Source organism: Hemitrygon akajei, chromosome 14, assembly GCF_048418815.1.
Source record: "Hemitrygon akajei chromosome 14, sHemAka1.3, whole genome shotgun sequence".
Lineage (NCBI taxonomy): Eukaryota > Metazoa > Chordata > Chondrichthyes > Myliobatiformes > Dasyatidae > Hemitrygon > Hemitrygon akajei.
Window position 1 is genome coordinate 98230613 of NC_133137.1, and position 17335 is coordinate 98247947.

General features: G+C 40.9%; 1 protein-coding gene across 4 annotated transcripts in view; it reads right to left on the reverse strand.

The window, feature by feature from the left end:
• Positions 1-244: 244 nt before the first annotated feature.
• Positions 245-17335, reverse strand: part of LOC140738841 (uncharacterized) — a 145953-nt gene continuing 128862 nt past the window's right edge. For 2 of the 4 annotated variants that reach the window (XM_073066767.1, XM_073066764.1), the window contains 4 exons: positions 16563-16675; positions 15693-15725; positions 15477-15587; positions 245-390 (listed from right to left, as the gene is read on the reverse strand). In XM_073066767.1, coding sequence (XP_072922868.1) covers positions 296-390; positions 15477-15587; positions 15693-15725; positions 16563-16675 — 352 coding nt within the window. In that variant the 3' untranslated portion in view covers positions 245-295. The remainder of the gene's footprint in view (positions 391-15476; positions 15588-15692; positions 15726-16562; positions 16676-17335) is intronic. The other 2 variants (XM_073066765.1, XM_073066766.1) reach the window with 2 other exon arrangements.

Sequence of the window (17335 nt, forward strand, 5' to 3'; positions counted from 1 at the left end):
GAAGGATTTAGTGGGAAGGATAGTGCCAGGAGATGGGAAAGGATGAGGTGGGGAGATAAGGATGGTGTTTGGAGAGTAGAGAAGGCAGCTGGAAGCTCTGGCACCTCTGAGATACCAAGGGAAGAATCAAAAGGCACTCTGCAGCTTAAACAGGGTCAACAAACCCAAGCTTCACACACAAAAACATTTTTCAAGCAATCTTGTTCAATTATATAAATTTGATAAATTGATCAACCAGATGATGCAGCAACAAAAGCTGTGTTGTGTCTTTATTTCTCCTTTGACGGCGTGTACATTACAATTGGTTTGCCGATGGTCCACCGCACTCGCCTACGCCGTCACTGATGGAAATCACAATGGAATCTCCCAAACTGCATTCCTTGGACGTGCCTGTAATCAATAATTTAGAAAAAGGCAGCATTAAGAAGTTTGCATGTGATGGCAGCAGTTTATCCCATTAATTGTCAAGTTCTTTATTTTTTTATATAGTGATGGGTGAAACTGAAATACTGTTTCTTCAGGTTTCCTGGTGGAGAGTTCTGATAGTACAGGCAGCTGCAGAGAAGCTGTACTGAGCTCTAATGTTGCAGATATTATTTCAAGAACACACTGACTGGATGGTTTGGTGAAGCAGGTGTTTCTAAACATTCAAATAGTATTTAGATATACATGTGAATCAGCAAAGCTATGTTCTAACCTTTGGTAAATGAGATTTGTACTCCCATCTGCTTGCACCGGGACTACAGTCCTCCATACCCCTACCATCTATGTACCTATCCAAACTTTTCTTATACATTGAAATCGGACTCGCATGCACCACTGGTGCTGGAACTCATTCCACACTCTCAGGACCCTCTGAGTGAAAATGGTTCTCCTCATGTTCCACTTAAACTTTGTGCCTTTTGCCTTTAACCTATTATCTTGGGTTATAGTCTGATCCAACCTCCAGGGAAAAAGCCTGCTTGCGTTAACCCAACTTATTCACTTCATAATTTTGTATGCCTCTTTCAAATCTCCTCTCAGTCCTTTACATTCTAGGGAATACAGTCCCAATCTGTTCAGTCTTTCCTTATAACTCCAGGTCCTCTAGACCCGGCAACATTCTTGTAAGTTTTCGCTGTACTCTTCCAAAATTCTTCACATTTTTCCTGTAGGTCAGTGACCAAAGCTGCACACTATACCTCGAATTAGGCCTCGCCAAGTTCTTATACAACTGCAACATAATATCCCATCTCCTGAACTCAAAAGCTTTCTTTACAACCCTATCTACTGAGACACCACTTTCAATGAATTATGGACCAGTACTCCCCGATTCCTTTTGTTCTACCACACTCCTCAATGCCCTACCATTCACAGTGTAAGACCTACCCTGGATGGTCCTACCACAGTGCAAAACCTCGCACTAGTCTGCATTAAATTCCATCTGCTATTTTTCAGCCTATTTTTTTCTATCAATACTGATGTTCTAGACCAGGCGTAGGGAACTTTTCTGTGATAGTGTGCTCAAATAGGCAATAATCTTCTAAAAAATTCATGTGATGTAGTAATTTTGAGCAAGGGTTATCATTGATTAATGAATTAGTCACAATAATTATGAACCTTTTAAGAAAAAAGGATGAGTCCTATGCTTACTTGCACTGTTGTTGTGCTATTAATAAGTGTACAACAGAAATGAAGCATTTTTAAAAATCTGTTCATTTGCCAGGAAAATCCTCGTCCACATCATCCTCAACAGACTGATGCCAACAGTGTCAGAAGAGAACCTTCCCGAGTCGCAATGCAGCTTTCGTCCCGAGCGCAGCTCTGTCAACATGATCTTCGCAGTGAGACAGATACAGGTTGAAGTGCCTGGAACAGAACATGACATTATACTCTGTCTGACGAAGGTGTTTGACATGGTCAACAGAAACGCGCTGTGGATCATCCTTAGAAAGCTTGGCTGCCCGCAGAAATTCACTCCACTTATCCACCTGCTCCACGATGGCATGACAGGAGAAGCGTTCTCAGATGGTTCCCCATCTGCGACTTTCAACATCTCAAATGGCATGAAGCAAGGGTGCGTTCTAGCACCAGTGCTCTTCAACCTCTTCTTCACCCAAATGCTGAAGCATGCTGTTAGGACCTAGACCTGGGTATTTACATAAGATATCGCCTAGACGGATAGATGTTTGACCTGAGAGGCCTTGCTGCAAAGACCAAAACGTTGAGGAGGTTCATCACTGAAGCCCTGTTTGCTGATGACTGTGCCCTCATGGCCCACCAGGAGAACCACCTGCAGAAGATTGCCGACAAGTTCTCCACAGCCTCAAAACTGTTCGGCCTGTCAATCAGCCTCTGTAAGACAGAAGTCCTCCTACAACCTGCACCAAACAGTCACCCTCTGCAGCCATGCATCACCATCGACAGCACTGACCTGAAGAATGTGGAGAGCTTCAAGTATCTAGGAAACACCATCTCCAGTGACGGATCCCTTGACAAAGAGATCATAGCAAGGATCCAGAAAGCCAGCCAGGCACTCGGGAAACACCATGTCAAAGTTCTGGAGCACAAGGACATTCAGCTTTCAACCAGGCTCAAGGTGTACAAGGCTGTGGTCCTTACCTCTCTCCTGTACGGCTGCGAAACCTGGACCCTATACCGCAGGCACATCAAACAGCTGGAGCAGTTTCACGTGCGCTCTCTGTGGTCAATCATGAGGATTCGATGGCAGGACCGAATCACCAACCAGGAAGTCGTTGGCAGAGCCAACAGCACAAGCACTGAGGCAAGGATCCTCCAGGCCGAGCTACGCTGGACTGGCCATGTAATCCACGTGGGTGAAACAAGAATCCCCAGGCAGCTGCTCTGCAGTGAGCTTGAGCATGGCAGTCGCAATCAGGGCCACCCCAGAAAAAAGATTCAAAGACAATTTGAAATCGTACATTAAATGGGCAGACCTCCAGCCTCGACAACTTGAGGAGTCCGCAGCCGACAGGGCTACATGTCGCGCCCTGACCAGAAAAGCTGCATCTGACTTTGAAGATGACCGAAATCAGCACCTGGCAGCAGCACGAGACCAACGCCACAAAGCTGTGCATGCACCTGTTCTAACAACCGCCATTCCATGTCCAACCTGCAACTGCACGCCTTCGGCCTCCGAAGCCACGTGCGTATCCACAGGTGACCACACAATGTTTAGTCTTCCTCGGACCCCAAGAGACAACCACCAAACCACTGATGTGCACACAAGGTCAATGAGAACTTTATCTAATGTCATGCGTTTCACAACCATCTCGCTGGCACCAAGCCAGCATAAAATGCTTTCTGGGAAAATGTTGAACTGCTCTTGAGTTTTAAAAAATCTTTTGCTGCTTCATTTGGCAGTAAAAATAATCATTATGTATCTTTTTATTTTGGGTGTGTTTCAAACCTTGCCGGCAGGTTTGCTAGAGCTATTCAGGAGTGGTTAAACTAATTTGGCAGGGCGATGGGAACCAGAGTCATACTGCTGAGGATGGGATAGTTGGTTTACAAATAGAGGAAGCGCGTAGTGAGACTGAAAGCAAGGAGAGGCTGATAATAAGACAAAATTGCAGCCAATGGGATGAGCTGCAATGTAAGAGGGGAACAAAATCAAAAAGAGTGATGAATACAGGAATAAAGGTATTTGAATGCATGCAGTATAAGAAATAAGGTAGATGAACTTGTAGCGCAGTTACAGATTGGCATGTATGACGTTGTGGGCATCACTGAACTGTGGCTGAAAGAAGATTATAGCAGAGAGCTTAACATCCCAGGATACACATAGTATCAAAAGGACAGACAGGTAGGTAGAGGGGATGGCATGACTCTGTTGCTAAAAAATGAAATCAAAACCTTAGAAAGAGGTGACATCAGTTTGGAAGCTGTAGAATCTTTCTGGGTAGAGGTGAGAAATTACAGGAGTAAAAAGATCCTGATGGATATATACAGACCCCCGAATAGTAGCAAAGCCGTGGTCTACAAATTACACCAAGAGATAGAAACTGCATGTCAAATGGGTAATGTTACAACAGTCTTCAGGGATTTCAAACTGCAAATAGATTGCAACAATCAGGTTGGTGCTGGATCTTAAAAGGGGCAATTTGTAGAATGTCTACAAGATGGCCTGTGACTAGTGGTGTGCCATAGGGATCAGTGCTGGATCTTTTGTAATTTGTCATCTGCATCAATGATCCAGATGATAATACGGTCAACTGGATCAGAAAATTTGTGGAAAACACTAAGATTGAGGGTGTGGTGGACAGTGAGGAAGGCTATGATGGCTTGTAGAGGTTTCTGCATTAGCTAGAAAAAAATAGGCTGAAAAATGGCAGATGGAATTTAATGCAGACTAGTGTGAGGTTTTGCACTCTGGTAGGACTATCCAGGGTAGGTCCTACACAGTGAATGGTAGGGCATTGAGGAGTGTGGTAGAACATAGGAATCTGGGAATACCGGTCCATAATTCATTGAAAGTGGTGTCACAGTAGATAGGGTTGTAAAGAAAGCTTTTCAGTACAGGAGATGGGATGTTATGTTGCAGTTGTATAAGAACTTGGTGAAGCCTAATTTGAGGTATAGTGTGCAGCTTTGGTCACCCACCTACAGGAAAAATGTGAAGAATGTTGGAAGAGTACAGCAAAAATTTACAAGAATGTTGCCGGGTCTGGACGACCTGGAATTGTAAAGAAAGATTGAACAGATTAGGACTGTATTCCCTAGAATGTAAAGGACTGAGAGGAGATTTGAAAGAGGCATACGAAATTATGAGGTGTATAAATTGGGTTAACGCAAGCAGGCTTTTACCCCGGAGGCTGGATGAGAATATAACCCAAAATAATAGGTTAAGGTGAAAGGTGCAAAGTTTAAGTGGAACATGAGGAGAAACATTTTCACTCAGAGGGTCATTAGAGTGTGGAATGAGTTCCAGCACCAGTGGTGCATGCGAGTCCGATTTCAATGTTTAAGCAAAGTTTGAATAGGTACATGGATGGAGGGCTATAGTCCTGGTGCAAGTAGATGGGAGTAGACAGTTTAAAAGGTGTCGGCATGGGCCAAAAGGCCTGTTTCTGTGCTTTACTTCTTTATGACTCTATGACATACACCAATTCCCCTTGACTATCCTGCTTGTTATTTCTTCAAAGAATTCCAACAGATTTGTCAGGTAAGATTTTCCCTTAAGGAAACAATGGTGACTACAACCTATTTAATCATGTGTCTCCAAGTACCCCAAAGCCACACGCTTAACAATCAACTATAAAATCTTCCCAACCACTGAGGTCAGACTTTTGTCTGACCACTGAGGCCTACAATTTCCTTTCTTCTTCCACTCTCCCTTCTTGAGGAGTGAAGTAACATTTGCAATTTTCCAGTCCAGCTTTGTGGACCGCTGGAAAATGATGCTGGAGAGGTAATAATGAGGGGAAATGAAAGAGAAACAAATTAAATAAGTATTTTGCATCAGTCTTCACTGTAGAAGACACTAGCAGTATGTCAGACATTCAAGAGTGTCAGAGGGCAGAAGTGAGTAAAGTTGCCATTACTGGGAAACTGAAAGGTCTGAAGGTAGATAAGTCACTTGGACTATAGTCTACTCGGCAGGGTTCTGAAAGGAGTGGCTGAAGAGATTGTGAAGGCAATAGTAATGATCTTTCAAAAGTCACTAATTTAGAAAACATACAACACAATACAGGCCCTTCGGCCCACAAAGCTGGACTGGAAAATTGCAGATGTTACTTCACTCCTCAAGAAGGGAGAGTGGAAGAAGAAAGGAAATTGTAGGCTTCAGTGGTCAGACAAAAGTCTGACCTCAGTGGTTGGGAAGATTTTAGAGCTGATTGTTAAGGGTGTGGTTTTGGGGGTACTTGGAGGCACATGATAAAATAGGTCGTAGTCAGCGTTGTTTCCTTATGGGAAAATCTTACCTGACAAATCTGTTGAAATTCTTTGAAGAAATAATAGACAATAGGTGCAGGAGTAGGCCATTTGGCCCTTCGAGCCAGCACCGCCACTCAATGTGATCATGGCTGATCATCCACAATCAGTAACCCGTTCCTGCCTTCTCCCCATATCCCTTGACTCCACTATCTTTAAGAGCTCTAACTAACTCTTTCTTGAAAGCATCCAGAGAATTGGCCTCCACTGCCTTCTGAGGCAGAGCATTCCATAGATCCACAACTCTCTGGGTAAAAAAGTTCTTCCTCAACTCTGTTCTAAATGGCCTACCCCTTATTCTTAAACTGTGGCCTCTGGTTCTGGACTCCCCCAACATCAGGAACATGTTTCCTGCCTCTAGCGTGTTCAATCCCTTAATAATCTTATATGTTTCAATCAAATCCCCTCTCATCCTTCTAAATTCCAGTGTATACAAGCCCAGTCGCTCCAACCTTTCAACATATGACAGTCCCGCCATCCTGGGAATCAACCTCGTGAACCTATGCTGCACTCCTTCAATAGCAAGAATGTTCTTCCTCAAATTTGGACACCAAAACTGAACACAATACTCCAGGTGTGGTCTCATCAGGGCCCTGTACAACTGCAGAAGGACCTCTTTGTTCCCTTATTATGAAGGCCAACATGCCATTAGCTTTCTTCACTGCCTGCGGTACTTCCCATGCTTACTTTCAGTGACTGATATAACAAGCAGGATAGTCAAGGGGAATTGGTGGAAGTCGTAGAGTCATAAAGAAGTAAAGCACAAAAACAGGCCTTTTGGCCCATGCCGACACCCATCTACTTGCACCAGGACTACAGTCCTCCATACCCCTACCATCTATGTACCTATCCAAACTTTTCTTATACATTGAAATCGGACTCGCATGCACCACTGGTGCTGGAACTCATTCCACACTCTCAGGACCCTCTGAGTGAAAATGGTTCTCCTCATGTTCCACTTAAACTTTGTGCCTTTTGCCTTTAACCTATTATCTTGGGTTATAGTCTGATCCAACCTCCAGGGAAAAAGCCTGCTTGCGTTAACCCAACTTATTCACTTCATAATTTTGTATGCCTCTTTCAAATCTCCTCTCAGTCCTTTACATTCTAGGGAATACAGTCCCAATCTGTTCAGTCTTTCCTTATAACTCCAGGTCCTCTAGACCCGGCAACATTCTTGTAAGTTTTCGCTGTACTCTTCCAAAATTCTTCACATTTTTCCTGTAGGTCAGTGACCAAAGCTGCACACTATACCTCGAATTAGGCCTCGCCAAGTTCTTATACAACTGCAACATAATATCCCATCTCCTGAACTCAAAAGCTTTCTTTACAACCCTATCTACTGAGACACCACTTTCAATGAATTATGGACCAGTACTCCCCGATTCCTTTTGTTCTACCACACTCCTCAATGCCCTATCATTCACAGTGTAAGACCTACCCTGGATGGTCCTACCACAGTGCAAAACCTCGCACTAGTCTGCATTAAATTCCATCTGCCATTTTTCAGCCTATTTTTTTCTAGCTAATGCAGAAACCTCTACAAGCCATCATAGCCTTCCTCACTGTCCACTACACCCCCAATTTTGGTGTGAACCACAAATTTTCTGATCCAGTTGACCGCAGTATCATCCAGATCATTGATGTAGATGACAAATTACAGAAGATCCAGCACTGATCCCTAAGGCACACCACTAGTCACAGGCCTCCAGACAGAGAGGATGTGACAATCTGTGACAGGATGTGTACTTGGATTTTCAGAAGGCCTTTGACAAGGTGTCACACAGAAGGCTGCTTAACAAGAGCCCACGCTATTACAGGAAAGATCCTAGCATGGATAGAGCATTAGCTGATTGGCAAGAGGCAAAGAATAAAAGGAACCTTTTCTGGCTAGCTGCCAGAGACTAGTGGTGTTCCATAGGAGCCTGTGTTGGGAATGCTTCTTTGTATGTTATACTTCAATATGTCTTTGTATGTCAATGGTTTTGGATGATAGAATTGACAGCTTTGTCGCAGAATTTGTGGATGATATGAAGATAGGTGGAGGGGCAGGTAGTGTTGAAGAAACAAAGAAGCTACGGAAGGACTTAAACAGATTAGGAGAATGGGTAAAGAAGTGGCAGATAGAATACCGCATCGGGAAGTATATGGTCATGCACTTTGTTCTAAGAAATAAAAGCATAGACTATCTTCTAACTGGAGAAAGAATCAAAAATCTGAGATACAAAAGGACTTAGGAGTCCTCGTGCAGGATTCCCTAAAGTTTAATTTGCAGGTTGACTCTGTGGTGAGGAAGGCAAATGTGATGTTAGCATTCATTCTGAAAGGATGAAAATATAGAGGCAAGTATGTAATATTGAGGCCTTAAAAGGCTCTGGTGAGGAGTCACTTGGAGTACTGTGAAAGGTTTTGCGTCCCTTATCTAAGAAAGGATGTGCTGACATTGAAGAGGGTTCAAAGGAAGTTAACACAAATGATTCCAGGATGAAAATGCTTATTGTATGAGGAGCATTTAATGGCTCTGAGCCTGTACTCATTGGAATTCAGCAAAATGAAGGGGGGATTTCGTTGAAACCGATTGAATGTTGCAAGGCCTCAATAGAGTGGCTTTACAGAAGATGTTTGCTGTGGTGGTAGAATCGAAGACCAGACCACAGAGCCTCAGAATTGAGGGATGTCCATTTAGAATGGAGATGAGGAGGAATTTCTTTAGCCAGAGAGTGGTGAATCTGTGGAACTTGTTTCCACAGGTGGCTGTGGTGACCAAGTCATTGGGTGTATTTAAGGCAGAAATTGATAGGTTCTTGATTAGTCAGGGCACTAATGGGGAGTTTATGGGGTTTATGGGGAGAAGGCAGGAGATTAGGGCTGAGAGGAAAATGGATCAGCCATGATGAAATAGCAGAACAGACTTGCTGGCCCAAATAGCCTAATTCTGCTCCTATATCTTATGGTTTTATGTTCTTGTGGTCTAAAAAATCAAGGAGTCACCCTATATGCTGTGTGCCAACAAATCTTCTCACATGCCATCTTGAGCACCTGTGCCATAGTTTCACTATCCCTTTGTTTGTCTCTGGCTAAACTACTTTAGAGTATTTTAAAGTGAAACACATCTTAAAAGAGAAGTTGCATCTCCAATGTCATGTGCTGCTTACACTGCAATTATGGTCAAACTTTCACAAAACATTTCTTTATGACGAAATGCCTGATGAGCTTAATACCCCATCTATCTTCATCTCTCCGAATCTGCCACTTTAATAAAAGATTATGTTTGGACAGGTTAGTGACTGGACTGTAAATTTTTAATGTTAATTAGTAATTTGTTTATTACTATCACATGTACTGAGATATAATGAAAAACAGGTGTTATGTATGCCATCCGTACAGATCAATGCACACATATGTACAAGGTAGTACACAGAACAGAGAACAATACAGCACAGGAAGGCCCTTCAGCCCACAATGTTGTGCTATGTTCTGCTAAATCAATTACACCAGTAAACAAATGGCCAACTAAACTAATCTCTTCTGCAGACACAATGTCCATATCCTTCCATTTATCCTCATATCCAAGTGCTAATCTGTAAAGTCCTGATATATCTGCCTCTACCACAACCCCAGGCAACACATTCCAGGACCCACCACTCTCTGTGTAAAACAACCGGCTCTCTCATCTCCTTTGAAATTACCCCATCTTACCTTAAATGCATGCCTTCTGGTATTAGATATTTCACCCTTGGGAGAAGATACTGTTTGTCATCTCTCATAATCATATTAACCTCTAACAGACCTCCCCTCAGCCTCTGCCACTTCAGAGAAAACAACCCAAGTTTGTTCAAACTTTCATTACAGCACAAGTCCTCTAATCCAAATAGCATTCTGGTAAACCTCCTCTGCACCCTCTCCAACATCTTGACATCCTTCCTATAGTGGAGCAATCTGAAGTGCATGCTACACTCCAGATGCAGCTAACTAGAGTCTTAGAAAAATGCAACAGAACTTCCTGAATTTTGAACTCAAAGCTTTGACTAATACAGGTGGGCATGCCATATGCCTTCTTAACTACCCAGTCAAATTGTGTAGCAGCTTTCAGGGAGCTATGAACTCGGAGCCCAAAATTCCTGTTCATCAACACTGTTAAGTTTCTTGCCCTAACAGTGTGCTGTCTCATCACAGTTTATCAACCAAGGTGCAATATTTCACATTTGGCCAGGTTAAGCTCCCTCTGCCATTTTGCTGCCCATATCTGCAACTGATCTATATCCTTTATATTCTTTGCCAGTCGTCTACACTATTCATAACACCACCAATCTTCCTTTCATTTGCAAACCTACTAATCCACCCATCTACATTTCCATCCATGTTATTTGTATATGTCACAAACAGCAGAGGTCATAGTACAGATCCCTGCAGAACACCACCAATCTCAACTAAAATAAGGCCCTTTGACCTCTACCCTCTCTCTTCTATGGGCAAGCCAGTTCTGAATCCAAATAGCCAATTTGCCATAGATCCTATGCATCTTCATCTTTCGAATGAGCCTCCCATGACGGATTTTGTCAAATGCTTTACTAAAATCTATGTAGCCAACATCCACAGCTCTATCTTCATCAATCACCCTCATCACCTTGTTGAAAAACTCAATCAAGTTGCCCTGCACAAAGCCATGATTTTCCAAATGTGCATAAATCCTCCCTCAACTTTCTCTCCAGTAACTTCTCTACCACTGACGTTAGACTTGCTGACCAGTCTATAGCTTCCAGGATTATCCTGGTTTCCTTCTTGAATAATGGAACAAAAGAATACAACAGAAAATGGAATGAAGAATCCAGTAAAGTTGAATTCACTCCTAGATTTACTGCATGCTACTTTTCAGTTGTTCCTCGTTTAGTGATTGTAGATTCCCATGGATACTTCACTGCACCTTGAACCTTGGCAGTGAGGGAATTTCTTGAAATTTCCACCTTTCCTTTGACCACTAGAGAGTGGGCATCAGGACAGGATTACTTTATGAATCTCCAAACAAAAAGAGCACAGCAGACAGAGAAGATTTCACAGTCTTTCTTTATTCTGCATATGTTCAGTTTTGGACTAATATCCCTCAACGTTGCAAGTATATAGGCATCTGATCAATACGTATCTCGTATTTTATCTTCACATTCTTCCTTTCAACTGGGTCACTTCTAAATTGTTGTAATTTTCCCTTTTTTTACTTCTTTTTCTGTTGGACTTGTCTTTCTTGTTTACTTTTAGCAACTATTTTTCTGATTTTGCTTTGTTTCTCTTTCCTCTCCAGATCCGCTGAAGTCATGGAGTCAACCACCATCAGTGTACTGCACAAAATGGCAGCCTTCCCTGTCCATTGGGGACAGAAAGTAGAATGGGTCAATTTGGAGGTATACTCCATTTAATCTTGCTACGGTCATAGAGAATGTCAAAAGTCAGCTTTGCAAAGGGTAACAAGGTCAGAGATCCTTGGCCTTTAGTTGCACTGACCTAAAATCATTGCAAAATGACATTGAAACCCTCTGCAGCAGAGAATTTTTTTCCTTATCCGTTTCAGAATGACTACAGACTTGTACAGTTCAGAATAGCAAAGATGTAAAAATAAACACTGAATGTCAGGAAACTGAGATAGAAGTGAAAATACTCAAAGTACACTGCAAAACCTATGAGGACTTCCAAAAGAAGTAACAGGATCATGGTTTGGGGTAGACTAAAATTTAAGAACTCAAATAGAGACACAAATTATAGAAGAATACAGCGCTATGAAGGAGGGAAGGGTTAAATTGATCTTCAAGTAGGTTATAAAGTCTTGTACTGTGTTGTAGTGTCTTATGTCCTATGTTCTAAGAGGTGATTAATTAAATCATAGCTGTACTTCTATGATCTAAGATCAAGATAAGAGCATGGATTCTGATACACCTCCGGTTATAAATAGCAAATTTGGCACATGAACAGTTGTTTTTCCAACTCGACAAATTCCTGAGTTCAGGAACACCTGGTACAGTCCTGCCTATCAAAACATGAAGGAACTCATCTGGAACTTGAAGTTCTACATGGCATAACTAGATGATTAATTTCTTGTCATTTACAGAAAAGTCACAGTAAATGACATTAGCTGCACACCTCCCCTGCTGATGTCAATTCCTTACATTGTATATTACCAAAATTCTACAGAATCAATTAAAGGTAACTTCAAAAGGTGATGCTTCAAAAAGGCTGCATCTGTCATTAAGGATCCCCATCACCCTCTTCACATTGCTACTATCAAGGAAAAGCTACAGGAACCTGAAGACACACACTCAATGTTTTAGAAACAACTTCTTCCCCATCACCATCAGATTTCTGAATGGGCAATGAACCGACCCATGAACATGACCTCATTATTTTTGCTATTTGCACTACTTATTAAATTTTATATATATATGTGGGTGTGTGTATCGTATTGTAATTTATAGTATTTTATGTATTGCACTCTCCTATTGCCACAAAGCAACAAATTTCATTATGTCTGTCAGTGATAATAAAGTTGATTCTGGTTCCAATTCTGTAATTTCATAGTAAGTTAAATGTCACAGTAATTGGGATGTTATTGTCAAATGAGTTATAGATGGGGATTTATATATACGGTACGCCAAGAACCTAGGAGGATCAAAGGAAGCAAATTAGTTCTTCCAGTGACAAGACAATGAGTTCATGGTTGTGAAGGACAGATTTAGGCTTAGTATTAGAAACACAGGGAACTGATCTAGGTGTCAGAAAGAATAGTGCCAATCACTAGGATTAATTTAAGACATAGGAGCAGAATGCGATTACTTGGCTCATTGAGTCTGCTCCACCATTCCATCATGGCTAATTTATTATCCCTCTCAATCCTTTTCTTCTGCCTTTTCTGCATAATCTTACCTCTACCACCATGCCTGGCAAGGCATTCCACACACTCACCACTCTGTGTAAAAAAAACTACATCTGACATCTCCCTTACATTTTGAGGGGAAAAATGTTCCTCCTTCAAACCCATTAGATGTAACTTTGTGATGAGAGCTTTCACACTTCACCTTCTCTTTGTCTATTATTTTCTCATTTCTTTATTTTTAATAATATTAATAGCTTTATTTAGAGAGCACTTTTCATAACAACGATGTCGTTCAGAGTACTTTACAATACAAAAATACAAACATAAAAATAAAATATAAAATAAAAATAAACATGAAAATAAAGGACAAAAAATGTTAGTTAAAAGCAAGGCTAAGTAAAGAGGTTTTGAGGTGGTGTTTCAAAGTGTCAACCGAGTCTGCATCACTTATAATTTTAGGTACTGAGTTCAACAGTTTAGGAGCGTAGTTTACAAGGGCTGACCAGCCAATTACCTTTTGAGGAGATTGTTTAAATTGAGACTGTGCACTTGTAATGCTACTGTAACATTGCAACTTCCTTTGGGATCAATAGAGTATTTATCTATCTATTTATTACCTACCATCTTCTATCCTACCCACTCCCCTAATCTGGCAAAATTTTCTCTTCTCTTTCACTTTTGATGCAGTTCTTGACTGTGCCTGGATTAGAGAGATTGGCAGATGAAGACTTGAGAGTTTGAGCAGGATTATAAAGTGAAAATGATTCTATGATGTGCAAGAGACCAAAGTAGACAGGCTAGTATGGAAACGATATGTCCACTCATCATGGTTTTGTTTGAAAGTTTTTGCAGCAGCGTTCTGAATGAGTTAGGGGAATGATGCAAGACACAGCTCTTATTTGTCATTTGTCGCAATGCCTCTGGTGTATTTCCAGCATTTGGCTACTTTTAATTCAAAATCCCATCTCACTGCACAAAATAATGTATCCACAGTTACTTGAAACAACAGCATTTGAAGCTGAACACAAGAGAATACTAGAAATCCAGAGCAATACACAGAAAATGCTGCCTGGTCTGCTGAATTCCTCCTTCATTTTGTGTGTGTTGCTCAGCATTCAAAGCATGTTGCTTGATAAAATTAGACAATTACATACAGTAAAGTGAAAATTGCTTAGTCACATATCAATAAAGCTTCAGCTAAGCAAATCAAATACTTATAATACAGATGTTGTAAAATTGAAATGCTACTACTTTATATCATTAACACTTTCTGTACTTTAATAAAATATTTTATGGAGGTATATGGAGCAATTTAAGGTGGACTGTTATATGGGAGGCAGGGTTTAAGGGTTGGCACAACATTGTGGGCTGAAGGGCCTGTATTGTTCTATGTCCTATTTTTGTGTACAAAGGTACAAATGCTCTGATGTATAGTAAATAAGATTTTTTTACTATATAACATGGTGCATTAAAGTAATATATATTGTACACATATACATATATAAAAGGTAATACATATATTGCACATGGTAAATAAAATATATATGTTCATATAAATGAGATAGAATGTGTAAAATAGCAAATTTACATAATATTGGGAAGGTACACAAGTGAGTGTGTTGCACATACGGACATTCATTAGTTGTTCCAATGACTGAACATGACTGAGTTATCACAACCATGCAAATCATATTTCATCCTTAGAACAAAGTAGCATTTTATCTAATTCATCGTAATCGGTGCAAGTTCAGCTAGTATCTTCAATTATTGCAATTCTTCTGTTCATCGAGGTGTAAAATAATCACAGTTAGTGACCAGAAGTTTCATTATTCCAGCTACCAGTATCCTACACTGCTGGGTCAGGTGTAGGTAGCACTACTGTTGAGTAACAAAGCTCCCTTTGATCCACCACAATCTTACTCCACACCGTGCACCTACTTCTGGTGCTCCTCCACTTTGCCTTTCTTCCATGGTCCACTGTCCTCTCCTATCAGATTCCTTGTTCTTCCACCCTTTACCTTGTCCACTTATCACTTCACAAACACAAGGGATGCTACAGATGCTGGAAATCCAGAGTAACACACACACACACAAATACTGGAGGAACTCAGCAGGTCAAGCAGCATCTATGAAAAGGAATAAACTGTCGGCATTAAACTGTCACCAGTCCTGATGAAAAATCTCAGACCAAAATGCCGACCACCTTTCATATGCCATCTGCTTAATTCATCCCCACTCACCTTGCTTCTCCTCTCCCCACCTTCTTAATCTCACTTGTTCCCCCATCCTTTCCAATCCTGATGAAGGGTTCTGGCCCAAGACATTGACAGCTTATTCCCCTCCACTGCTACTGCCTGACCCGATGAGTCCCTACAGCATTTTTTGTGTTTTGCTCTGGTTTTCCAGCATCTGCAGAATCTCTTGTGCTTACGATATCAGATGGTTGAGAGCACGGAATGTGCACTGAGGTTACAAGGTTGCTCGAACTTTACTATTCAATATAAGTCAAACTTGCAGTTATCATTATCTGTACATGTCCAATACAGACAATGGGTTGTGCGGAAGTTGCAGCCTTATATATTAATCAACATTTCTAAGCCTTTTCTGGTATGTTAATTAATTTCAAACTGATCCTCGCTGACATTTCAGTGAGATTTCAGACCATGCTTAAAATTCCCCTTGCCTGAAGCTATGTATTCACACCTCTTGAAATCCCTCCCTATCAAAGGCTCCCACAAGAGAGTGTGGAAATCTGTATCTCTCTCTGATAGTTCAAAAGACCAGGGGTTCAAACCTGAAAAAAGATAAAATAATAATCAAATATGGGCACGTATCAAGCACACAGAAATCCATAATGTAACAAAATACTTGATTGTCAAATTTATAAAAGATTATTCACCTCCTGTGTTCTGGATCCGGGCAATTCCATATTCTGAAAATCAGCCAATATTATTTTAAAAAGCTTTAGTTCAGTAACTCTGAAAAATCACTTCATCTTCAGTTATGAAATAGGACATCAATGTCAAGATCAGAGTTTATTAGCAAGCCCTTGGAATTTCATTAACTGAATGCTTTACTGGGCTATTTCACCGGGTAGTTAATTGTCAAACGCATTGGACTCAAATGTACATCACATTTCTCCACAGCTATTTGTTAGTTTTGTGCCTATCATTACTGATAATAGATATTCAAGATTTATTTCAATTAACTATGGTTGAGTTACTTAATAGTTATGGCAGAAGTTGTGGTCATGTCAATTTGATATGGGCACAAGTATAGGTAGAGTACACACAGGTGCAAAGAAAAACTTACTTAAAGCTGCATCACAGACACATAGCATCAGAAAAGCAGCATTCACATGAAAAATAACGGAATTAGAATGAAGGCTCTGCTGTGGTTTTGACTAGACTCTCATAAATCATATCTCTAGCATACTACATCCTTCCAACAACATTGCTACAGATTCCTCAACTCATCCATTTAATAATTCTATAGTTCTCCCCCCCCCCCCAATATATTAATTGCGATGAAAGAGGATTGGGAGAGGTCTAGAGGGAGAGAGGGTGTAAAAAACGCGAGGGGCGCATTGCTCATCTCTCATTTACTGTAAGTGAATGATCATCTCTCACTTACTTGAAGCACCTGATACTTGCAACATCATGATTGTTGGTAGAGCAACACTAAAGTTAAACAATGTGCATATTCATTTCCATGAAATGTATTTTCTACGCTAATATTTTAAACCCTTTTTTGACTGTTGTGCAATTACTTGATTTAGCCATTGATCTTGGACTCTGTAGGTAAGTTGGCATCCGAATCTTTCTGCAGTCCTTTCTCTTAGACAAAGAGGCAAACGGTTCTTTCTTTATAGTTGGCAGAGTTCTGAAATTTAATAAGACATTGTGTGAGGCTTCTAAAACACAGACCAGCAGAATTCCTTCAAGGAATGTTGCTGTTTGAAACAAATTTAATACAATCGACACTTTCAAAATATTGTAATTGTGATAGGGACGCAAATCTGAAAACCCAGCGCACATCAAAAATAGCCTTTTTTGTCACAACCTGGGCACTTCTACATTTGGTGTAGCAGTTAGTACAACGGTACTATTAATGAACCTTCGTCAACAGAACTAGGCTGGGAAAGTCACTACGCAACTCGTAATTAATCGAAGTTCACACTTTATTGTCTCTGCACAAAAAACAACGTAACTATGTTGACCCCTGGCAAACAACTTAGAACATGAATTCTACTGTTCCCTCTGTACTAATACTCACTCAGACAACTTTTCCAATTTATAACACTGAAATAGAGGATCTCCGTTGGCTAGACAATCGATCCTTCCTTCTCTCAGCCCCTGGCATTGGGGTTCTTCTTTGCGATCACTTTTGTATTCATTACTTTTCAATTCAATTATAGCATTCCAGTAGGCCATGTGTCTGACCTTTAACACCAGGCCAGAATCCATTTAATTACCAGCATGTGACAATTGGGAATTCATAGTTATTTGTTCTCAGTCAGCAATGAGCTCAAATCACTCCAGG